The sequence below is a fragment of the Oratosquilla oratoria genome, chromosome 5, assembly GCF_046742065.1.
Source record: "Oratosquilla oratoria isolate Oo_2021 chromosome 5, ASM4674206v1, whole genome shotgun sequence".
Taxonomy (NCBI): domain Eukaryota; kingdom Metazoa; phylum Arthropoda; class Malacostraca; order Stomatopoda; family Squillidae; genus Oratosquilla; species Oratosquilla oratoria.
Window position 1 is genome coordinate 69,312,548 of NC_134781.1, and position 25,809 is coordinate 69,338,356.

General features: G+C 38.6%; 2 protein-coding genes across 10 annotated transcripts in view; one reads left to right on the forward strand and one right to left on the reverse strand.

Moving 5' to 3' along the window:
• LOC143025529 (putative polypeptide N-acetylgalactosaminyltransferase 10) overlaps positions 1–6,663 on the forward strand; it is a 31,281-nt gene extending 24,618 nt beyond the window's left edge. For 5 of the 6 annotated variants that reach the window (XM_076185333.1, XM_076185334.1, XM_076185337.1 and 2 more), the window contains exon 11: positions 6,214–6,663. In XM_076185333.1, the coding sequence (XP_076041448.1) occupies positions 6,214–6,387 (174 nt within the window). In that variant the 3' untranslated portion in view covers positions 6,388–6,663. Of the gene's footprint in view, positions 1–1,523; positions 1,751–6,213 lie in introns of those variants that run through there. The other variant, XM_076185339.1, reaches the window with a different exon arrangement.
• Positions 6,664–9,341: 2,678 nt separating this feature from the next.
• LOC143025528 (uncharacterized) overlaps positions 9,342–25,809 on the reverse strand; it is a 38,786-nt gene continuing 22,318 nt past the window's right edge. For all 4 annotated transcript variants that reach the window (XM_076185332.1, XM_076185330.1, XM_076185328.1 and 1 more), the window contains 2 exons: positions 14,290–25,808; positions 9,342–13,363 (listed from right to left, as the gene is read on the reverse strand). In XM_076185332.1, coding sequence (XP_076041447.1) covers positions 25,288–25,808 — 521 coding nt within the window. In that variant the 3' untranslated portion in view covers positions 9,342–13,363; positions 14,290–25,287. The remainder of the gene's footprint in view (positions 13,364–14,289; position 25,809) is intronic.

Here is a 25,809-nt window from a genome sequence, read left to right on the forward strand (position 1 = left end):
ATTATGAACTCTTAGAGAAATAATGCTACTTTATTGTACTGTCACTGTCCCCCCACTCTTAACTCCTTCCATACGATAACGCCTATTTAGGTGTCGTGAGGTGCGAGTGGGTGTATGAAGTTGCCAGCCTTGGCATCTTGATTATATTTATAGTTGTAGCTTAATGACCCCCATATTCTGTGAACGGGCTTGATCATATTTTCTGTAGTTATTAATATCTAGAGTGAAAGAGAACAAATACTAGTTGTAACTTTATATTTTATAATGCAAGTATTGTGATGCATCATCAAATCATCATACATCAGGCAGCTGATGCTGCCTGCAAGAATTTGATTGGTATTGAAGAGGTTGCCCTGTGCCGATTTTCAGAATATACATATCCATTTTTTGCTTAAAACTCCCCCACCTGTGGTAGGGGGAAGAAAGAATGCTGTCTCCAAATTTTCACACATGGGTCATAAAAGGTAGCCAAAACAGGATGTAGCAATGGGACTAGACATCCTGCTGTCTGTAACCCAAACAGGTACATTCCTATGAGAAGTCAAGGCATAAGAGGGTCTGGGAGGAGTTTTGTCCCATCAGAACCCTTAGGTTCGGGTCTTTTAATGTACATGGAGGGTAGAGTGGTGGACTGGAGAAGTGCCTGTACAGTTCTGCTTTATGAGGATAAATGAAAAAGTTAATGAAATTTTTCCAAAGATTATGTATTTAATTGAAGTGAGCAAACACAAAGTGCTTATTTTTCAATGTACTTACCATCCTGCTCAATACACTTCTGAAGATGATGTTTCCACCCATCTAAGCCTTCTTTGATGAACTCAGCAGCCCTTTCTTGTAACCATGTGTTTACAGCATTTTTTGCTTCTTCCACGTTTTCAAAGTGGGCTTCTTTAAGTAATTCATTGAGCTTTGGAAAGAGGAAGAAGTCTTATGGGGGAGATCTGGACTGTAAGGCAGATGAGGTAACACTTCCCATTGGAACTCTTGAATCACATCCTTCACAACTCTTGCAGAATGTGCGGGTGCATTGTCATGGTGAAAGAGAATTCAACCATACAGTTTTTCTCACCATTTTTTGACCAGTGTCATCCTCAATTTCCCTAAAACTTGTGCTTAAGCCATTCTTTTTCTGTGAAGGTAATCTACAAGTATCACTCCTGAATCCTAGAAAATGGTGGCCAGATTTGAATTGGATTGGTCCAGATGATCCACATGGAAGCCATTGTTTGCACTGCAGTTTACTTTCAGGATCATACTGGTAGATCCAGGTCTCATTGCCTGTAATAATTCACCTCATAAACAGCTCTTCATCGGTCTCAGTTTTACTAAGAATTGCCAATGAAAGATCACTATGAAGAATCAGCTGGTTTGGGTGCAAACACTTTTGGGACCCATTGCACAGAAAGCTTGCAGAGTTGATCTTAATGGAAAACTGAATTTGCTGAGCCATATGATATTTCTGTTATTCTTATACCCTCTTCAATTAGATTTCTAACCACATCAATCATTTCATAATTTTTCAGTGTTCTTGGTCTCCTAGTCAGAGGATCATCTTCCAGATCTTCCATGCCTTCTAGGAATCACTGAATCCACTTGTAGATGGTTATTTTCTGTGGAGCATCAACACTGTAAACTCTGCAAAGCCTCAATAATCTGCAACCCTTTCCATTCAAGTTTCACCAAGAATTTAATGTTTGCTCTTATCCCAAAGCTGCTAATTGGTTCAGGAAAGCAAGTTTGTTTAAGAGAATCCTTACTCTATAGTATTCGCTGCATAACTTATTGCAAGTAACCAATTACGAGCTAAGGCTTGAGTGACGTGTGCTAACATGTTTTGTCTTGACCTTACCTGCTTGTGTTTAAGCAATGGCAGTATTCTGTGAAGTTTTTGATTTCCCCTCATACAAGGGAAAAGGGGACAAATATGAATGTAGTAGTTTCAGAGGGACCAATTTGTTGAGTGTAGGTTGGAGAGGCTTATGGGAGGGTTTTAATTAAGAGGATTATAATAGGAACAGAGGAAGTAATTGGTGAGGAACAGTGTGGGTTTAGGGAAGGTAGGGGTTGCGTGGATCAGGTTTTTGTAGAAAGATATGTAAGAAAGCTTTAGGAAAATGTAAGGATGATTTTTTTGGGCCTTTAGGGATTTAGAAAAGGCTAATGGTAGGGTAGACAGGAAGGCAATGTGGGAGGTTTTGCAGATATGTAGAATTGGGGGAAAGCTGTTAAAGGCAGTCAAAAGTTCTTATAAGAGTAGAGCCTATGTTAGAATTAGAAATGGAGAGAGTGAGTGGTTTGAGGTAAAGATGGGGCTGTGTCAGGCATGCATTATGTTGCCATGGTTGTTCAGTGTGTACATGGATGGGGTGGCGTGGGTGTAAATGTGAGGGTAATGGGTAGGGGATTGGAAATGGTTAAAGAAAATGGAGAAAAGTGGGAGGTGAGACAGTTTTTGCCAATAAAACTGTGTTTGTGGCAGGGTCAGAGAGGGTATTAAGGGAGTTAGTGACAGAGTTTGGGATGATATGGAATAGGAGAAAGTTGAAGGTAAATGTGGGTAAAAAGCGAGTTGGAAGTAGGTTGAAAAGGGGAGAAGCTGGAGGAAGTGGATAGCTTTAGGTATTTGAGGTTGCATGTGGCAGGAAAGGAAGTAGAAATCAAAGTAAATTGTAGATTGAGAGAATTAAGTAAATGTCTTATGAGAAATAGGCAATTGGGAATGGATGCAAAGATTATATTTACCTAGTTGTATTTTACGGGACGAGAGCTATGCTTGTAGTAACCTGTTTTCGTGTCTCTCCACATCCAGTTTATTCTTAAAATCGTGTATTGTTTTGGCATTCACTGTTTCTCTATTTAGTTTGTTCCAGGCATCAATCACTCTATGTGTGAAGCTATTCTTTTTCAAGTCTCTTCTGTAACCGTCCTTCTTTAGCTTCTTTTAGTGTCCTCGTTTCTCTTCTGTCCCATTTTAATAAGTCATCTCTTTTGAGAATTTCCATCCTTTGACCCGTCATCCAGGAGGTGCTAAGATAAGAGGGAGGGTGGAGGGGTGTGGAGTGTATTCAGGGATGGAATGAATGGGAATGATTTTATGCCTTATCCTTTTTGGCTACCTCCCTTGTAAGGGGGAAAAAGCCTTGGTATATGTATGTAAATAGTCAACAAATCACCTCTTTCTCTTCTCTGTTCCAGTGTTGATAGAGGTAATTTTTCCAATCTTTGTTCGTATGTCAAATTTGATAGTGTAGGTACCATTTTTGTTGCTGCTCTTTGGATTCTTTCTAATTTTCTTATGTTCTTTTTTGTGCTAGGTGCCCATAGTGTTGCAGTATACTCTAGTTTAGGTCTTATTAGTGTAACCACTATTTTTTTTACCATTTCTTCATCCACGTAGTCGAAGGCCACTTTCATTGATCTTAATAAGTTAAAAGTCTCTCCAAATAATTTATTGACATGTTTATTAAGTGACAAGTCACTTCAGATGATCACTCCCAGGTCCCTTTCTGAATCGACTTTTTTGACTTCCTTGTTTCCAATTTTATATTGCCCCGATATTCTATTTTTGCTTTTTCCAAATTCCATTATGCTACATTTCTTAATGTTGAAGTTCATCTCACACATCTCTGACTCTATTCCCATATTTTGTCTAGGTCTTCTTCTAGCAATCTGCAATCTTCTGTTCTTACTCTCTTGAGTAATTTGGCATCATCAGGAAAGAAGGTCATGTAACAATTTACTCCCTCATCCATATCATTTATATATATGGCAAACATTAAAGGAGCCAATACAGAGCCTTGCGGGATGCCACTCTTCACATCTTCCCAGTTTGAATTTTTACCACTCATTTTTCTCCCAATTAAGAAATCCTTCATCCATTCCAGTAACTTACCTTGTATTCCTCTTATTTTTTCAATTGTTCTTATTAATTTTTTATGTGGTACTTTGTCAAATGCCTTCTGCAAGTCCAAGAAGGCACAATCTGCCCAGCCATCTCTTTCTTGTATTATCTCAATTAATCTTGAGTAAAAGCATATTAAGTTTGTGGTACATGATCTTCCACTTCTAAAGCCAAATTGTTTAGGGTTTACTATTTTCTTTTCTTCCAAGTGTTTGGTCCATTTGTTTCTGATGACTTTTTTGCATATTTTTGCTACTGTGCTTGTAAGGGATACTGGTCTGAAGTTTGTAGGATCTTCTTTGTTTCCTCCTTTATATATTGGTACTATGCATCTTTCCAATCTTGCAGTACCTTTCCTTCTTTGAGTGAAAAGTCTATTATCTTGTATAATTTGTCTGTCAGTTTGTCTATACACTCTTTCAGTATCCAATTCGCAATTCCATCCAGTCCATGCTTTTTCCTAACATCTAGGTTTTTTATTTGGTCTCTTATTTCTTTCTGTGTTACCTTTATTTCTTTTATTTTAGGGGATCTTTCTTGTCCATCTTCCCAAATTTGTGAAGGGGTGATTGTGCTGACAGCACTTTATGGGGTAGTGACTTGGAATTTGAGAGAGGCAGAGAGGAAAGGTTTGAATGTGTTTGAGATGAAATGTTTGAGAAGTAAGGTGAGGTTACAAGGTTGGATAGAATGAGAAAAGAGGAGGTGAAGAGGAGAGCTGGGGTGGAAAAGGAAATGGCTGACGAAAAAGTACTGGGATGGTTCAGACACATGGAAAGAAGAAATGAAGAAAGATTAGTAAAAGAGGTATGGAGGGCAGCAGTAGGGGGAGTGAACTTGAGGGGACAACTGAGGATGAGATGAATATATGGGGTGAAAAGGGTATTGAGCAGGAGGTGAATATCTGTTGACTGAGGAAGGGAGAAGGCAGGAGATAGGGGTGGGTGGAAAATGGCTGTGTATAGATGATACTGTGATGCAATGGAGGGGTGGGGTATAGGGGTAGTTAGGGAGTGGTTGTGTGTGACTTTTTTTTACATCGCCTGAAAGGATTTCTCCATTTTTTTCTTTTTTTTTGTTTACAAGTATAGTCAGCAGTAATTTTTTTTTTATTTATAAATAGTCTCACACTGATACAGCAGAGGCAATAGTTCAAAGGTTTTTTTCTGGAGAGATCAGTTGGAGGTTCTTAGGACTGTTGGGTTTTCCACTTAGTGAAATTCAAGGCAACAGTCGATTGATTCCAGGGATGAGTATTGGTCTGTTTCAGAGTATTCTCTCATTATCTTCTGAGTACTCTTGACAGTGCTAATTCAGGGTTGTACTTCCTGGTAGTTCTCCTGCTGTGTGTGTGCTGTGTCTTGCTGCATTGCTTCTGACCTGGGCAGTGGGTGGGAGCCAGGGATGACCTTTCATCCATAAGAAGCTAAGGTAAAAGGGAGTAAAATGGGTGACAGATGGGAGTGGGATGGGTGGGAGTGTGTGCATGTTTTAGAAAGTTACCTACCTTAGAAGGGAAAGAAGTCTTTGATGTACATCTTGCCAGACTACCACTGGTGGTAGGTTCCTATTGGTCTCTCAATATTTGTTATGGTTATATATTTCATACAGTTTGTATCTAAATATTTCGTACTCATGGTGTTGGGTGGCAGTTGCACTTTCTTGAGCTGTAAATGCACATGATTATCTTTCTACATATCAAGGGCTTTTTGTCCCTTTACAAGGGAGGTAGCCATGTCAAAATCATGCACCTACTACCACTCACTCACTCTTCCAGGAGGTGCTAAGATAAGAGGGAGGGTGGAGGGGTGTGGAGTGTATTCAGGGATGAAATGGGTGGGAATGATTTTATGCCTTTTCCTTTTTGGCTACCTCCCTTGTAAGGGGGAAAAAGCCTTGGTATATGTATGTACTACCACTCACCACCCCTGCCTCCTCCTCGTTTTATTTTCTCGTGAATGAAGGGTCATCCCTGTCTCCTGCCCATTGCCCTGGATCAGAAACAATGCAAAAAGACAGTACATCCACAGCAGGGCTGTTTCACTTAAATCTATACACAGCCATTCTCCCCTGTCTCCTACCTTCTCCCTTACTTATTCAACAGACATTCCCCTCTTGCTCAAAGCCCCTTTCATCCATCCACAATTATAAGATGTTTAAATTATCTCAATAATTTTTAGATGCTTATTCAGCATCTGGATTGTAGTTACCATTAGTAAAAGGTGTAGGTCTTTCTTATATCATTATATTTATTGTTTTGTCATATAAGTGTTTTCTTTTAATGTTCTTGTTTATTTTGTATCTTTATATAGGAGCATCAATGGCTTGTACATGGTGGAAACCCAAGATGCTTGGACAGTAATCCTGGAAATAAAGAAATATTTGTATCAGCATGTGATGACAAGAAGCTAACTCAGCGCTGGAAATTTGACACGGTTGATGTTGGAAGACTTAGAAAATGGGACAGTGATGGGGATGGAGAATAGTTGAGTTCTTGAATATTTTAAGTGGTGTTTTATAACAAAATTTTGTTTGTTTAGACAAGAGAAATTATATATACCAGAGAGGAAAGATTTGAAGTGTGCCATGTATTTGAATATGATATTTAATTGAGTGGATGATGAAGGGACCAAAGTTGTGTGATAGAATGGAGATGAATAACATCTGGTTGATACACAGAATGTTTTTTATTTGTAATATCTTTTCAAAATACACCAATCCCTTGTTATATGCATCTCTCCAATATGAAAATTAACACATATATGACAAACCTACTCTACCAAGGGCCTATTTTACTTGCAACATTCCATAGTTATGCAAGTTATGTGTGGTTAGTACTTTGTATGCTACCATAAATTGTGTTAATTTCTTGGTTATATTACATGAAAATATGAAATAAGTACACTCTTTTATCTTATATGAATTTACACTGTGGGATGTACCCCTTACATATATGGAGGGATTGGTGCATTATTTGATTTATTCAAAAGTATCCAAATCAAATGAAGTTCTCTGTAAAGGCAGGAGACAATGCCAGTTGTATGTTTTGTAGGCTTTCTAGTTTAAACTTCCAATTGTAATATCAATTCCTGGTTGAAACATTCCCATCCCACCTTCTGCCAATGCATGTAGATTCACTCGTGTCATAGGTCAATAATGGACTCTGAGGTGATTGATATATATATATATATATTTATATATATATTGGAATATATATATATACATATATATCTATATATATATATATATATATATATATATATATATTTATATATATATTGGAATATATATATATACATATATATCTATTGAAAATATACTTTGATTTATAAAAATTGAAAAAATTGTGGAAAGTTTTGTGGTATAGAAAGAACCTATGTTTTGGGGGAAAACACTAAAATTTAAGGTGAAACATTTTAACCCTTATGACATTGGACCAAGATGTTTAATTTGTGGCTGAGAGTAACTTTACATTCTTTGTGTGTTTGGATTATATGATTTTGGAATATTGCATTCTATTGATGGATTGATATATGCCACTAAGACACTATTTCTAATTGCATACTTCAAATAGTCCTAGACCAACTCCTCAACCCTACATATATGGTACATATACTAAAAGGCACTTTCCCACTTACAAGGTGGGTGACCAAGGCATGAATCCACCCTGCACCCATTTGTTGTTCCTTTTATTTTAATTCCTTATGAATAATGGGTCAACCTTTACATGCTAAATTCCAGTAAACTTCAAACAAGACATCTCCTCCATCGTAACTAATGAGTGACTTCCCCAAATATCTTAATGTGTTCACCTACACTCTTTTCACAAATGATTCATGACTACCCATCAGATCACTACAGAATTTGCAGGAAAAGATTGAAATCACCCTTATATAATCAATCAATCTGTTACCCCAGGTCTCTCTTTTAGGAGACCCACAAACCCTCAGGTAACTAGCTACAGCCACCAATAGGGCCCATAAGTCACTTGGGGAAGAAATACTGTGTTTTTGTGTAGGGATTGTTAGTATAGGGCATTGTAGGATGAGGTGTTCACTGTCTTCTGGGTGGTAGTTACATCTAGGGCAGTTTGATCCTGTGGCCAGGCCTGTTCTGTGTTGATACCGTTTTAATACTAGATGGTGTCTTGAATGAAAGCACCCTAGTGTAGGTTGTACATTTCATGAGACTGATTTTTCTATGGGACTGATGTCTTGGATTATTGGTAAAGTATCGAGTTTGATGGTCTGTCATGAAGAGCTTATTTAGTGATATGAGTGTGAATGTATTTTAGTGTGGCTGTATTGTGTGGTACTGGTGGTAGGTTGTAGGTTGTTTTATATACTTGAGTATAGTCTTTGTGTATGCTCATCCTACCTTGGCACTGTCTACCTTATCTTACAGCTTCACGCCCACCCCTGCTCTCTACAGTTGAGTAACTAAACAAATATATAAGGTAATGTATGACAGTGCCACAAGAATAGAAGCATTGGTAAACTACAGTCCATAACAACAACCACCACTCTTGTTCTTTGTCCCATCTCCACATTTCTATATTTCTTAAACACATCTTAAAATTAATATCTTTTCTTTTTCTGCCTCCCTTTTATTCCAAGTTTCTGCTCTATACTGTAGGTACAATCACTCCTTCATACCTCTTTGCATTAAAGAGGAAAACAGTAATTGAGTTACTTGTATTACTATTTATGGGAAATAGGAATTTTCAGGATCATGCAGTTTCTAAAATCATTCTGCAGTAGCCGTACTGTGATGTATATGGCCCTCAAGCTCCCATCTAATATCCAAAGTAGTGGTAATAAGGCAAAGCATTATGGAATGACCATTTCATGTGAAATGGAATTAGATACACATCATAATTTGGTGAGTTAGTTCATGGTTGAGAAACACAACTTGTAGAAATGGTGTATTTTTTTTATCACAAGGTAGGTCTGGGGTTGTGGAAAACATACTTGCTACTTTATTTTAATATGGGGGACATGATTTGAATCGTGCAAATTTTCAGAATTTATGTATATACACAGACTGCATCCCTCATGTAGAATTGTAATCTATTGTACATTTTAATCATGAGACCATTTTAATTGTCTACCAATTTGAAGATGCCATATAGATTTGGTCAATTCACTGAATGATTACGAAGCCTGCTGCAGTTTTGGTTGCCATTTATGTTTGAGAGATGCCAAACAGTGCAAACAGGTTAGTAATGTCCAATTAGAAATAGCAATAACATGACAGGAATGAATCTATGGATTTATGAAAATGTCTTCATATACATACATTATATATGTATATATAAAATAGTAACTTGCCTCATATTTCACTGATGGAAATCTGCAGCTCCACATTAGCCAGCAACAGACCAAAGTGTTGTATAAATGTAGGACAGTTTTTATGTCTCTGGCTTGTTGAAGTAGGAAGAGAAGAGCTGTTACTGGCAGTCAGCTCTCTGTGTGTGAAAAGGCAGAGTAAATACAGTCAAGAGTTGATAGAGTAGGATCTTGGGCCTTGTCTGGAGACCAAGTGTCAGTCTTTGGTCTGCACCTCCAGATGAAGGTGTGTTGAGTTTTGTAGAAGGGCAGCAGGGAGAAGATTCTTTCCGATGTCAATTTAAAAGGACGACCACTTGGTCCTCTCCACACACATATATGTATGGGTGTGATATACGAGAACCCCCCTTATTAAGGTTGCTAGCAGATTTGTTTTTTTTCTCATCTATTTATCTATTGTTATTATTGGATGAGGTGGAATGGGGGGTGAGGTAGTATGTGCGAGAAAAACTTGACGCAGGCCGAAAGAATTTCATCCCGGCTTCTCCTTTTCTGCATGGGGAAGGGTTGCCGATTTAATGAAGCTGCCTTGCTCTGGATGTGCTGTATCTTGCGACACTCCTGACCCAGGAGGTGCCAAGATAAGAGAGAGGGTGGAGGGGAGTGGAGTGTATGAGGGATGGAATGGGTGGGAATGGTTTTTATGCCTTTGTTTTTTTGGCTACCTCCCTTGTAAAGGGGAAAAAGCCTTTGGTATATGTACATATATATCATTGTTATTTTTTAAGGCTTCATGGGAGAAAAAAATATATATAAATAAAATAAAAGGAGGCCCACAAGTCTCCTTGTTTTGCCCCCATTTAGTTCCCTTTTCTGATACATTAGGGGTGGTATTCTTATCCCCCACAACAGGGTGATTTTATACATTCCTCAACAAATTGAACCTCCTTAAACTGCATGCCTTGCTCCATCCAAACAAACCTCTGGTATACTGAACTCGTGTTTGAACATGCCCCTGATATACTGAAGTTCAAGCATACCTCTGATAACCTGACCTTTATTGTAGTAAGTGGATGGATCGCTGATCCTGGGCAGCTCAATTTCCACTTGGCCCTTTAGTGTGTTTGGTTGCTCGTTTGTGTGCACTTTCATCCCATGTTATTTTCCTGTCTACTACCTACTGAGTGTCATCCCTTTAAACTGACCTCGTTTCAATTTGGGAGGAAAAAATGCTGACCATCGTAAACTGAACTTTTCAGATAAATTATATGACCCTTCCTCCCAGCCAGTTTGGTTTATCAAGGGTTTGGGTGTGTGTGTATGTATATATATATATATATAACACAATATAAGAACCATAGAATAAGTATACTTTGATATATATTTTTTTTCAACATATCAAAACCAAAATTTTTAGTAAAAGTGACATTACATAGGTAAGAATTCCAGAAAATGTATGGGTAGCAGCACTATCATTCCCAAGTTTTAGCTCTTTATTTTCTTGTATCTCAGTTATCACTGATGGTTGTGTATCCAGCAAATCTAGTTTATCCAACTATAGTTAGGTTAGTCACCTGCTAGTATATTCAATGAAGGTGCTACTAGTAATGGTTGTCAGCTACCCTGTTGAGATCTCCTAGGCCAATAAATACCATTAGGACTTCAAGACAACAGAATACCGATTCCAGTGTCTGATGCATTACTAGTGTTGATGATGGTAATTATCACCATGTGATAAGATTTAATACCCAAGCATAATTGATTCGGTTATTAAATTGTATATTATGTAATCATATATAGTGCTTTGGTACAGCTTTTTCTTTTTTTTTTTCTTTTCTTCTATTTCTTAAGCAAGGCTTTCTTGTTGAATGTACTGCAGATGGACTAGTTTTAGGGACAAGTTTCCTGGCTATTTTTGTCTGTAGGTATTTGCTTGTCATTTACATCATGAAATTGAGGAAAAACATCTTGCTGAACATTGTAAAATGGAAATTACATTTATATAGTACTTCAATTTCAGATGGTATGAAATTATGTTCTGGGAACCAGGTACCAGCTCCACAAGGCTGTACCTCCTAGTGGAGGTGAGGGTTTGTGAGAATGGTTCCTGAGGTTGTTGTGCCTTTGGGGTCCATCCTCCATCCAACACTTCCAGCAGTATTCTACCTGAATATCTACAATAACCTGCTCCTAGTGCCCCACAATACATCTATACAAAAACACTTGAATCACAAAACAACCACTCTTATAGACCAAATTCTTTACTCCACCAAACTCTTTCAGAAATCACTCCAAAGATGAGCAAGAATTGCACTAGCACACCCATGTTCAGGTCACTACTCTGTGCTAAAACCGTACCAACACACAACTGGGCTAGCAACAGACATAAATTGCCCTAGATACAGCCACCAACCAGAAGACAACTAGCATATTATACTACACCAATTTTCCAGACAGCAACACACTTTTTTTTTCACTGACTTATTGGCGGAACCATGGCCATGGCTGGTTCTCTGGGGGCATCTCTTTTGTAGAAGTGACCAAGGGTAACATAGATGGATTGATTGATTAAAATTATGTAATTTCTGATTTATACTATGAAGTGGATGAATTGCGAAACAGAACCTAAAGTGTGTGTTTACAGTCTTCTGAAAAAGGATTGAAATGGACACTACAAATCATTCTCTATTAACTGTGATAACTGAGCAACAGTACCGCAACTAGTCAGGACTCATTCATCTGCAGTTAGCATCCTTTTTTCTCTGGTCTCTGCAGGAAGTAAGATTAATGTTTTATGAATCTTTGCCTTTCTTTTTCTTGTATATCTCCATCATTATAGTAAAGAAATAATTGGTTTAAGATAATGGACAGTCATGATGTTTTCTACTTTCTTTATAGTGTGTATGTCTTTAGGGAATTTCAGCTAGTTAGAGCAGATGTAGGGATTAGAAAAATTATGTTACACAAATCTGACAACCTTTGCTTGGTGTATCCTTTGCAGAAGGAGTAGCAGTATAGAATACAGTGCCTTGCTTTGCATTTCCAGTACAAGGTGCATTTCATTTTCTGTTATGGCATGAAACACAACCCTAGTGTCCTTACCTTCTCTGTGCAATTAGGCATTCCTACTTTTGTGGACCAGACGAGTAAGCAGACCCTTTTATATCTACTCTACAAAATGAATGACATTGGAGGAATTTACAGCGAGAAATAAAAGTGAATTATGTGGATTCTTGTTTCTTCACCAAATATTCTGATGTGTTCACCAACCAATTAAGTGAAGGCCTCTCTCTTTTGTGATGGAGTTGCTGATTCAGTCACCTTACATATTATAAGCAACACAATATTTTCCGTAAGGGTAGAAGTGCTGGTAGACCATTGACCACAATAGTTAACCCACATAATATATACATACTGTATATATTCATATAAAAGGTGAGGGATAGATGATGGGTACCTACATATGCTCCAGTCAGATGGGCAGCAAAGCTTCCCATTCCCAAAATCTGTTAACCCCCTTGCTTCCATTATAAAGTAGACCTTGAGGGGCATAGTCTCTGGATATGTCCAAGATTTCTATCAACTTCAACTGCATTTCTTGCAATTTTATACACAGAGCTGACAATCTGTGACTGCTCTCCTCCCCCATACTATTTTCAGCTACATACACATACCAAAGGGAGGTAGCCAAAACGAAAAAGGCATAAAAACCATTCCATCCCTAATACACTCCACACCCCTCCACCCTCTCTCTTATCTTGGCAACTCCTGGATAATGGGTCATCCTTGCATCTTGTCCACTGCCCAGGGTCAGAGACAGTGTCTCAAGACACAGTACATCCACAGCAAGGCCGTTTCATTAAACTGGCGACCCCCCCTCTCTGTACCTTCATGCAGAAAAGAAGACGGGGAGAAATCCCTTCGGGCTGCGTCAAATTTTTCTCACACATAATACCTCACCCCCCACCCATTCCACCTCATGCATCACATCGTCATACATATACAACAATTCTCCATTCATCCGTCTTCTGTCCTCTCCCATCCTTCCTCATCAGACATTCCCCTCTTCCCCAAAGCCCCTTTCACCCTATCCATCCATCTCATTCTAGGTCGCCTCCTCATGTTCACTCCCTCCACATTTGCCTTCCATACCTCTTTTACTAGTCTTTCTTCACTCATTCTTTCAGTGTGTCCAAACCATCCCAATACTCCATCCACCCTATCTCCCAACTCCCTTACCACTCCTGTTCTCCTCCTCATTTCTCACTCTATCCAGCCTAGTAACCCCCATTATACTTCAAAGACACCTCATCTCAAATACATTCAAACTCCTTCTCTCTATGTTCCATGTTTCTGCCCCATACAGTGCTGTTGGCACAATCACTCCTTCATACAATCTCCTCTTAGCCTCCATTCCCAAATGTCTATTCCTCATTACACTTTTTAATCCACCAAGGCATTTACTCGCTCCTCTCAATCTACATTCTACCTCCACCTCCACACCACCCTTCCTGCCACATTCGCACCCAAGTATCTAAAACTATCCACTTCCTCCAGTTGCTCTCCCTTAATGCTCACTTCCAGTCTACTGCCACTTTCACCCCTTGTACATCTCATCACCTTACTTTTACATACATACATATACCAAGGCTTTTTCCCCCTTCCAAGGGAGGTAGCCAAAAAGGGAAAGGCATAAAAACACTCCCACCCATTTCATCCCTAAATACACTCCACACCCCTCCCACCCTCCCTCTCATCTGAGCACCTCCTGGATGACGGGTCATCCCTGCACCCTGCCCACCGCCCTGGGTCAGAAGCAGTGTTGCAAGACAGCACATCCAGAGCAAGGCCGCTTCATTTAATCGACGACCCCCCCCTCCCCGTCCCCCCTTGGGTATAAGGTGGGCGGGGAGAAATGCCTTCGGGCTGCGTCAAATTTTTCTCACACATAATACCTCACCCCCCACCCATTCCACCTCATGCAATCACATCGTCATCCATATACAACCCTTCTCCACTCACCCTGTCTTCCGTCCTCTCCCATCCTTCCTCAACAGACATTCCCCTCTTCCCCAAAGCCCCTTTCACCCATCCATCCACCTCATTCTAGGACGCCTCCTCATGTTCACTCCCTCCACATCTGCCTTCCATACCTCTTTTACTAGTCTTTCTTCACTCATTCTTTCAGTGTGTCCAAACCATCCCAATACTCCATCCACCCTATCTCCCAACTCCCTTACCACTCCTGTTCTCCTCCTCATTTCTCACTCTATCCAGCCTAGTAACCCCCATTATACTTCAAAGACACCTCATCTCAAACACATTCAAACTCCTGCTCTCTTATGTTCCATGTTTCTGCCCCATACAGTGCAGTTGACACAATCACTCCTTCATACAATCTCCACTTAACCTCCATTCCCAAATGTCTATTCCTCATTACACTTTTTAATCCACCAAGGCATTTACTCGCTTCTCTCAATCTACATTCTACCTCCACCTCCACTCCACCCTTTCCTGCCACATTCACACCCAAGTATCTAAAACTATCCACTTCCTCCAGTCGCTCTCCCTTAATGTTCACTTCCAGTCTGCTGCCACTTTCACCCCTTGTACATCTCATCACCTTACTTTTACCCACATTTATCTTCAACTTTCTTCTTTCACACACTCTCCCAAACTGTCACTAACTTCCTCAATACCTCCTCTGATCCTGCTAAAAGTGCAGTGTCGTCTGCAAACAACAGCTGGCTCACCTCACTTTTCTCCATTTTCTTTAAACATCTCCAATCCCTGACCCACTACCCTTGCATTTACATCTCACACTACCCCATCCATGTATAAGTTGAACAGCCAGGGCAACATAACACATCCCTGACGAAGTCCCACCTTTACCTCGAACCACTCATTTTCTCCATTTTTAATCCCGACACATGCTCTACTACTCTCATAAAAACTCTTGACAGCTCCTGGCTTTCCTCCTATCCTGTATATCTGGAAAACCTCCCACAGTGCTTTCCTGTCTACCCTGTCATAAGCCTTTTCCAGATCCTTAAAAGTCAAAAAAACATCCTTACCTTTTCCTATAGCTTTCTCACATATTTTCAGCTAATGACATAAAAACAGTTCCACACCAACACAGTACAGACAAGCCAAAGTTTCTTCCCAGAGATATGTAGGAGAGCCTGAGGACCACTGCCAGTTACTGTGGGTTTCCACTTAGAAACTTCAGGTAACAATCAATTAATTTAAAAGTTGGGCTTTACTTAGGCATGTACATAGACTTCCTGATGGAAGTGAAGATTCAAAAGGTTTTGGAAATGGGCTGCTTTGGGACCATTATGGGTGGGTACCCATCATTTGTCCCAGATGAATCTTATCAAGATCATGACCTTCTTGACTTGGCTGTAGTTTACAATTTTAGAAAAATCACAGATGTAGGCATTAGTATTTTAGACCAAATTTTGTATGAATACTCATACATAATTTTTTTTTTATTTACTTTTAAAGTGTCTACTGCACATTTCTGCCATCATTGTGCCTATATCTTGTGGTGGTACCACTGCAAAGGTAGCATAATAATGTATTCTGAGACAATGCAAACAACTAATGCACAATCAAGTTTCATTCTAAGTGATGAGGGATGAAAACCATGCAGAATTTCATTGCAACTACAGTTGATAATCACCATGTTATTTGAACTTTCACAAAAGAAAATAATAAAACATTCATACCAACAGTGGCTAATTATTTGCTTGCATACATGTGACAACAAAACATGAATGTATATATACTGTACAAATGTATGGTATTGGTACAAACTTTAAAACTGGAAATCAATTCTGACTAGATACATGCAAAACGAAGTGATAACTACATTGTAGTGTTACCATGGTATTTTATTAACAATTTATTCAATAACTCAAGCTTGGAACTAAAACAAAATGTGTAACTCACATGATACAGATTCAATAGTACTCACTAATTGTCACTAAATATGGCAAAGCCTTACGAAAGTACACATGGAATGTGCACATTTCTTCTTGTAAAACATAAGAAAAGAAATGTCTATTGTGAAAAAAATAAAGACCTAAAGATAACATACTTCAGCAAGTCCCTGACTAAAAACATTTGTAATGGTCACCCTTGTAATGAAAAATAATCACTTCAGGTGGCCGTATGGATGGGGTTGGTAGTGCAAAGCTGTGATATACAACCGGGAGACTGCTCCCCACGTCAGTCAACCATTCTCTTCAACTTTTACTTTCCAATTACTTTCTTTACATCACTGCTTAAAAGCTGCTGCAAATGGTAAAATTCTGACAGCTATCCTTCATGAGTTATGTAATTCTTGGTAACCCATTTTAAACAAGATAAACTTTGAATATACAGTACTGGCAAACATAACTTACACTAATGTACTCTACATGGCACTACTTAAAGAGTGATGACTGTATAGCAAATATGTGAAAGGAGAAAACTTGTATGCCTTTATATAAGAAGCCTAAAACAAAAAAAGGAAAATTGCCTGCCCTAGACAATAATACTCGAGGGCACACGAGTACTCAATAAAATCAGTACTTTTCCACTCTGGTTACTCCTCAATATACATAACTCACACTGCATTGTATACAGAAATTGGAAAACTTGAAAAAACTTACAACAGCCTCATTTTATGCCAGTAATATTATAATGTATTTTGGTGAATTGTATTTAACTATATAAAAACATCCTAACAAACCTCAAAAGACTTGGCCATGTCCCAACATTATGCACTAACTGACACTTTTAATTGATCTTCCTTTAAATTAAAGACTTCCTTCATGGCTAGGGGGGACAATCAGCCAGAATAATCATTTCACTACACCAAAATACATATTGAAACCTAATAGCCCATAATGGTTGTTGCCACTAAATAATAGCATTGGCTGCTTCACGCCCTAATAAATAGTGTATACTATTATCCGTTATAAAACTGGTTCAAACTCAATGCAAAAAATAAAAATAATAAAAAATAATATAGACAGTAATATCAATCTAAGTACTCATACACAATGGGAACAAGCCACCCTTGTGCTATAAAATATTAGATTTTAATATATATATGGAGAGAGAGAGTGAAAAGTGAAGGGAGAGAATACAAGAAATAAAGGTTCTACACAAAAGTATTGTATGTTCTTAGATTATAGTTTCTTATTTTGAAAAAGATAGATATGTATCATCACCTTACAAATGTAAGAAAAGAAAAAGATACACAAGAAAAATGAATGACAGAAAAGCTGGTTCTTTCTGCTCACAAATCATTTCCAATGGTCATTATTTTGCCATGAAAAGTTGAAGAAAAAGTAAAATAAAATAAGTACAAGTAAAAACACATACATACACAATGGAAACAAGAATGGTTTAATAAAAGGTGTGAAATAGCATAAAAAAACATTAAAACAAAGAAAGCTTGCACAATACACTAGAAATGACCATAAGGGAATTTATAGGGAGGATGGAATTCTGAAAGGGTTGTATATAAATGCAGAGATGAACCAAAACTGCTTTACAGATCTATGAATGGTTAACTGAGACATTGAAGAAATCACCAAGCTAACAATAGGGAGAGGTTTTTGAGGTTTCAACTCTGGCACATATAACAAAAGTTTCCAATCTGTCTTCACAAAGGAGAGCAGCGTTTTAGACGAAGGCAAGGTGAGCAATAATTCGGGTTCCTATCTATATACCAAGGGCTTTTTCCCCCTCAAAAGGGAGGTGGGGGGAAAAAGGCTTTGGTATTTGGATTTAAAAAATATAAATGTAGAAAGGAATGCTCAATCTTTTGAGATTATTGGATATGAGAACAGCTTTAGGACCTGAAAGGATCACAAACTGAATACTTAAAGAATGTAAAGAACAATTGGTGGAGAAGATTCAGTTTTACAGTGTATTCATTTAAAGAAGGAATAGTGGCTTATGTGATACCAATTCACAAAAGGATGAAAGTACGGAGGCACCACTAAATTACAGGCCATATATGAATTTGAAGCTAGGTATGATAATTATTGGAGAGTAAGTGACAGGACTACGAGCGTTGCTCCTTTCCTGAAAATTACAATTATGTAAACACACACACACATATGCATCTATATAAAATGAGATTCTCCCTAGTTGGAACCCCCATTAGTCACATTTCTCCAAATACCTAAACGAAAAACAAGTTAGAAAAGTTGAAAAAAATAAAATCGGTAATTTCTGGGGAACAGAGAATTTCTGACTATTCCTATACTACCACAAAAAGCCTACATTTCTTGGAATCTTCCAAAAGCTTTTCTTGTCTTCCAACATGAAGAGACCAATTCCAAAGTAGAGTAAATACCATATATAATGTATTGTCTATAGCAGAAGTTGTTTAACAAAGTTTGTGGACTGATTTGTCTACATAATATACATGTTTTATTTTGGGTGGTTACCAGTAATTAATGAATCTCTCATTGTCTATTTATATGCCAAAAGGCCTCTTCCTTCTTATTTGGGGGGTAGCCAGCCAAGGCATGCCCACCCACCCTTCACCCTTTCGTTTTAGCTCCTCATGGATGAGATCACCCAGGCACCGTCTCTCTTCCCCCTGCCCAGTGCCTGGGTCAGAAGCAATGCAGCAAGACAGCACCTTCACAGCTGGGTCTGAGAGCCAAAGCTGGATTATCCCCACAGCTTCACTACATAATGACCCTTTCTACTTCTTGTAATTAGAGAAAACAAGAAATCCCTTCAGGCCACATCAATTTATCATCTTGCAACTATTCTCTACTGACACATATCTCTTGCCCTCTCCATTTCTTGCTCAACAGACATTTCCCTTTCACTCAAGACCTGTTTCACCCCATCCATTCATCTTATTCTCAGTCTTCTCCTAAAATTTGCTCTATCCACCTGTCTTTCACTATTTAATGTCTACTTATGTACCAAAAGGCTCCTCCCCCCTTATAAGTGAGGTTTCCAGCCAAATCATTCACCTGCCCTCCACCCATATGTTTCCCTTTTACATTTATCTTTTCAAAGACCAAGGGCCACCCCTGGCCCTGGCCCCTGCCTAATGTCTGGGCCAGATGTGATGCAACATGACACAGGACCTCTACTGCAGGGTCCAATAACCAAAGCTGGTTTACCCCCATTGCCTCTCCTTTCCCTGCTCAACAGACATTCCCCTCACCTTTCTCTCAAGTGGTGCAGCTTACATAAACTTCAACTGTGTTTCTTACACCTTTTCACACATGGAAAGCTAACAACTGGTGAGTGCTCCCCTCCTACTTTCAGCTCAAGTGGTGCAACATGTGTAAACTTCAACTGTGTTTCTTACACCTTTTCACATATGGAAAGCTAACAACTGGTGACTGCTCCCCTCCTACTTTCAGTGACAAAGAATTAATTAAACACTAGTACAACACAGACCAAAGTATCTTCCCAGAAAGATCTGTAGGATGACCTATGGACTATTGTATATGTATACACACACATACACAATAGACTTTCCTCCTTGTTCAGGGTGGAGGCTGGGTCAAAATAACATGCTTCATACATATTTCACCCACTTAATAAAACATAAAAATGATCAACAATTACAAGGTGTGGAAACTTCTAAATAACTGTATATAAGAAAAATAATAATTAATAAAATAAATAAATACTACACACAAACATGGTTCAGTTGTACTGGACATTCAGATACAAATGCACTTCCTGAGTATGCAAATACTTTCAAATTTACATACTCACATATCCACAAAACTTTATACATGCATGCATGCTTATCTTAAATACAATAATCTCAATTCATTGAACTAACTTGAGCCTTCTCCCATTATGAATTTCTACTAAATTTTAAACTGGCATTATTTTTTTATTAAAGGTAATGGATTATTTCACAAAATTGAGTATACCAAAAGACTATTTCCCCTTTATAAGGTGTGTGTGTGGGGGGGGGGGAGGCCCAGCCAGGCATACACCCACCCCACAGCCATTTGTTGTCCCTTTTATCTTAGCTCCTTGTGGATGATGGGTCATCCCTGCACTCCACTCACTGCTTGGGTCAGAAGCAATGCAGCAAGACATAGCACCTCCATAGCAAGGCTGGACAACTGAAGCTCGTTTACCCACATAACATTTTGTGTTAAAGTTTGCTTTAAGCATCACATATCTGTGATTACACTTGCTCTGTATATGTCTTGCTGCAATTTATGTAACTACAAAAATCTAGCTTTGTGAGCGTGAATGTGAGAGTGTGTGTGTGGAGCTGGCAGATAGGTCTGTTGAAAGAATACTGGGGATGGACAGATGGGGCAATGGGGACCTTGAGTAAAAGGGGAAGTCTGTTGAGTGTGGAAGGGAGAACACAAGAGATTGGTGTGAATGAACTATAAACTGATGTGGTACAAAGAGATCTCTCCTTATCTTTTCTATTTTTGCATGAGGGGATGAGGAGGGAGGGTCACCATGTAAATGAAGTAGTGGCATCCTGCTGTGGATGTGTCTTGTTGCATTGTTTCTGGCCTGGTTAGTGGGTGGAAGACAGGGATGAACCTTCATCCACAAGAGGCTATGATAAAAGTGTAACATTATGGGTGACAGATTGGGAGTGGGATGGGTACATGCCTTGGTTGGTTGCCTCCCTTATGAAGGCCTTTGGTATATAGACAGATAAACTATGTATAATGGTCTAAATAAATTTCAATGTGCACATTATGGAATCAATGGGACCTATCTCAATTTTGTGAATTACTCCACAAATTGAACAAAATATGCAGGGGGAAAAAAAAAAATGCCCTGCACGATCTGTCACCAGATTACAATGACCAATATTAAGAAGAGAACATACATATCTATAGGCCTCTAAATATCTTAAGACCCTCATGCTTGTACATGTACAACATGCATGCATGTCTCCTACATACCTAATTCCTTAACTCTGCCCCATACAAGGATATATGGCGTTTAAAATTTAAAAAAGCAACTAAAATTGTTCTCAGCCTAGCAGACATACTATTTACGGAAAGGTTTGGAAAAAAAAAAAAAAAAAAAAAAAAAAAAAAAAATTATCACCCCTAATTAGAAAGGAAGAGAGATGACATGATTACTGTATTTAGAAGAATGAAAGGATTGAGCACAAATGGCAAGGATTTTCATTTGGAATGAAAAAGAGCTTTCCATTTATAGATGAACCAACTTTAGGAATAACCTGGATAAGGAAATAGTCAATTCTCTCACTCATACATACACACACTTATTCTAAAAAATAAGACAAGGAAAGGAGAAAGTATAACAGAAGTTTTACAACTCAGGCATGGAAAAACATGTGCCATCTATGTGAGAAATTTGAAAATAGGGACTGGTTTAACAGAAGGTATGAGACAGTAAAAACAACAAGGCAAAGGAAAGGTGAACAAAAAGACCAATAATTTGCAAGAACACAAGCAAACACAACACAAGAAGAGAGGAATGAAGAATCTGAAAGAGATATAGCTCATGTATGCAATGAAGAACCTCAACTTTTTAACATATCTGTAAGTGGCATGCTAAAAAATAATAATCTTTAAGTAAAATGTACATGGAATGGTATATGTGAAAAAGGAGCTGAAATAATGGACAAAAATGTTCAATTTGTATTCACCAAAGAAAATGTCTTTGAGAAGGGAAGAATAATTGGAGATGTATCAAATGATGTAAAAGTGGAAGTGGTGGATGGGAGTGGAATGCATGGGAGTGGGTGCATGCCTTTGACTTGGCAACCTTCCTTATATGGGGGAAGAAGCCCTTGGTATGTCGATGGATAAAAGTGGAAGTGCTGGAAGTATGTTACATTACTAGAAACACTAGATATGAGAGGTGCCCCAGGACCTGATGAGATTTCTTATTGGTTATTGAAAGAGTTCAGCGAATAACTGGTAAGCAAGTTTCATGAACTGATTGTGCGTTCATTAGCAGAAGGGTGAGTGGTCTAAGACTGGCAAGATGCAAATGTAATCTAGATTTACAAAGGGGGGAAAAAAATGAAAAATAAAAATAAATAAATAAAATAAAATAAAATAAATACATAAATAAATTATGGAGCAATGTCATTGAGCAGTACGATAGCCAAAATATGCGAGAAAATTGTGAGATAAACAAAATATTTAGGGTTGGGGGAACTTGCAGAAAACCAATTCAGTTATAGCAGAGGAAGGGCCTGTGCATTAAATCTGTTAAGTTTTTATTCAAGAGTAACTGATAAGTTGCAAGAGAACGATGGATCTAGAGAAAAATTTAAATGATGTACACCAAAGAAAATTAATGTGGAAGTTGGAATATAGATGATGACTCAATGGGAGCTTCCTGTAAAGAAGACACGATTCCCTGAAAGATTCATAAGGACAGTTGTGAAGAATATGTTGGATTTGAGGGATAGGATTAGTGGGGTCATATAGTGCTTGGTTCTAGCACCTGTAATACTCTTAATACATATAAATGACATGATAGATGCTAAGGAGACTTGAGTGAATGTGGGCAAAAGTAAAATTGATAAAGACGTACAAGGACTGATGATGATGGCATGTTGGATGTGAACTTAAAAGGGTGAGAGAATGGAAGTGGATTAAATATTTGGCATCAGATGAAGCAGTGAATTAAGGAATGGATATGGGAGTGAATTAAAGAATAAAGGAGGCAAGCAAATTTCATGATGGAATGAAAAGTGTTACCAGAAATGAGTATTTGAGGATGAATGCAAAAAGACACGGAATACAAGGGAGGCAAAAACAGTTTGTTTTTGAGATGAAGCATTTGAGAAGTATGGTAGGTGTTACAAAAATTGATAGAATGAGAAATAAGAAGGTAAGGTAGAGAACTAGAATGGAAAGGGAGCTGTCAAACAGGTTAGATCAGGGTGCTGAGAGGGCTTGGATATATGAATAAAATGAAGAAGTAAAGACTAGAGGGATTAGAAGAAGAAGAAGAAGAAGAAGAGAGAAAGAAGAAGAAGAAGATGACAATGAAGTTTGGAAAGCATGAGAAGGATGGATGGAATGAAGTGGACCTTGGATTCACAAGGAATGTCTATGGAGCAGAGAAGAGAGGGTGCTAAAGGTTGGGATGAATGGTGGAAGATTGTGAAAGAATCAATATGTGGATTCAGAAGAAAAACTCCAAGCCAACAATATTAAATGAAGTTATGATATAGTGGGGGGTGGGGTAGTATGTGTGAGTACATTTTGACGCAGCCCGAAGGGATTTCTCCCCGTCCTCGCCTTATATGCAAAGGGGGACGGAGAGGGGGGGTCGCCGATTAAATGAAGCGGCCTCGCTGTGGATGTACTGTGTCTTGCGACACTGCTTCTGACCCAGGGCGGTGGGCAGGGTGCAGGGATGACCCGTCATCCAGGAGGTGCTCAGATGAGAGGAAGGGTGGGAGGGGTGTGGAGTGTATTTAGGGATGAAATGGGTGGGAGTGTTTTTATGCCTTTCCCTTTTTGGCTACCTCCCTTGGAAGGGGGAAAAAGCCTTGGTATATGTATGTATGATAAAGGTTGATAAGTGGAGATATAAAGATGAAATCCCTTGAGCACAACTCTAACCCTGCATACTACAATTAGGTCAACATATACACACACAATCACAATCACACACATACACGAAGCACACCACTGCACTGTCGGACCAACAGTGCAGTGGTGCAGCTCTCAACCGCTGATTTGGCGATCAGAGTTTGAGTCCCACCCAGGGCTAAAAATTCTTGCATCTCTGCACTGGGAGCCAACATTCCAACTCTGGTGGGCAAGGATTTGGGATGTACGTGTGTAAGATCATATAATTACCCACAGATCGGGCCATAGATAAGCTCCGAGGTCTCATCCAGGAGGGTAATAGCTGTCAATCATGAGTCCAACATGTGATCCAAAACCATGGTGACTCACAATCAACTTGAAATTAAGTACAGTAACTGGAGAGTAACAGACAGTGGGAAGGGAAGGGATGGGGAATTACAGTGAGAATGCTACAAAACAAAATGTGAGTGGAGGCATGATGCAATGACAACAGGAAGAACATGATGAAGAAGATGATGAAGACAAAGAAGAAAAGGGGGGGGGTTGTGTGCAGGGAAATTCAAAAGGAAACTGAAGGGGGAAAATGAAGTAAAGGGGATACAAAGAATGAAGATTTGTCTATAGGGAAAGGGTCGAGTGGAGAGAGATATGATAGTAGCAACAGTAGTTGCAGTGGTAATAATAATAATCATAATGATAATAAAAATAATGATGATGATGATAATGAAAATGTTAATAATAATAAGCAATAACAAGAGGCCATATCAACTAACCAACTGAGAGTAAACCAATGTGAAGGCAAAAGTTATCACATACATACAAAGTCAGGACGGAGATATGGCCAGTCACTGCTCCACGGCTGGCTAAGTGTTAAATATTAGGGGAACAGATTCAAAACAAGATAACTGACTACTCATTGAAATACTTTTATGTTATGGAAACTGATTCCAATTCATAATTTCCAGAGTCACAACTTAGCCTGGTTTTTCTACCCTGCTTTATCATGATGGGAAAATATTCAAATATTTATCCTCTGGGAGCACCATATGAAAGGAATGAATTGTAAGATAATTATCTCTCAACACTCTCATCATTGTTAGTCATGTGTCCTGGTAGTCAGTGCTTTCTGTTAGATGACTAGGAGAAATTAGGTACATTGTGGGCCCACATAAACAAGGCTAAATATGAGCATCGACCAAAGGAGCCCAAAATGACTACCATACTTTCCTCCCAGTTTTCTATACCCAAGTTTATGATTATAGAAATAATATATTTTTTCACATGACCCTGATAATATTCATCAGATCTCACTTTGAGCTGTTTTCTAGATAACAATGCATTCAAAATTTCAATGCTGCCACTCTACAATAACAGCTTCTTCCTGATAGTATTCATAAAAGAAAATATTGTCACATGAAAAAAGAAATAAAAAAATAAAAAATAAGGTCTTATTCAGTCACTCATATGAAGAAATATAAGCACATCCTTATAACCTATAACAAGAGATATCCTATATTTCAAATCTTAGTTTCAACATTTGATTTCAAAGTTCTGTGATTGGTCCGACAATTGTAACACCAGGAATGTTTTGACGATCTGTTTCTGAATTTACATTACCATTTTGACTGAATTCACATGAATGGGGAACTGATCTTGGATCCCCTCTCCTCCAGGATGAAACAGAAGCAGTTTCTACTGAATCTAAAGACGAAAGACTATCTCTGCCGTCTCCATCTGATGAACCAGTGGATGGGTTGGAGCGATTTGCAGAAGTGTTGGCCATATTGCGAGAATTGTACTGAGTTTGTATTAAATTATTTGATGTTGACTTGCCACCCATAGTGTTCAAATGTTCATCATGCAGTGTCAGATCTACAAGTGTAAGTGATGTTCCATCGTGGATTGCCTCTGATGTCACTCCATTTATCTTCTTACGCAAAGACGAAACAAGATGCTCCAGACGTGCACACTGGTCGCTCAGCAGGTGTCGACAATTTTCGCTCTCTTGAAGTTGGTTGCTGAGGCATTCAAGCTGTTTCACAGTTGATGGCAGTATACATCCTCC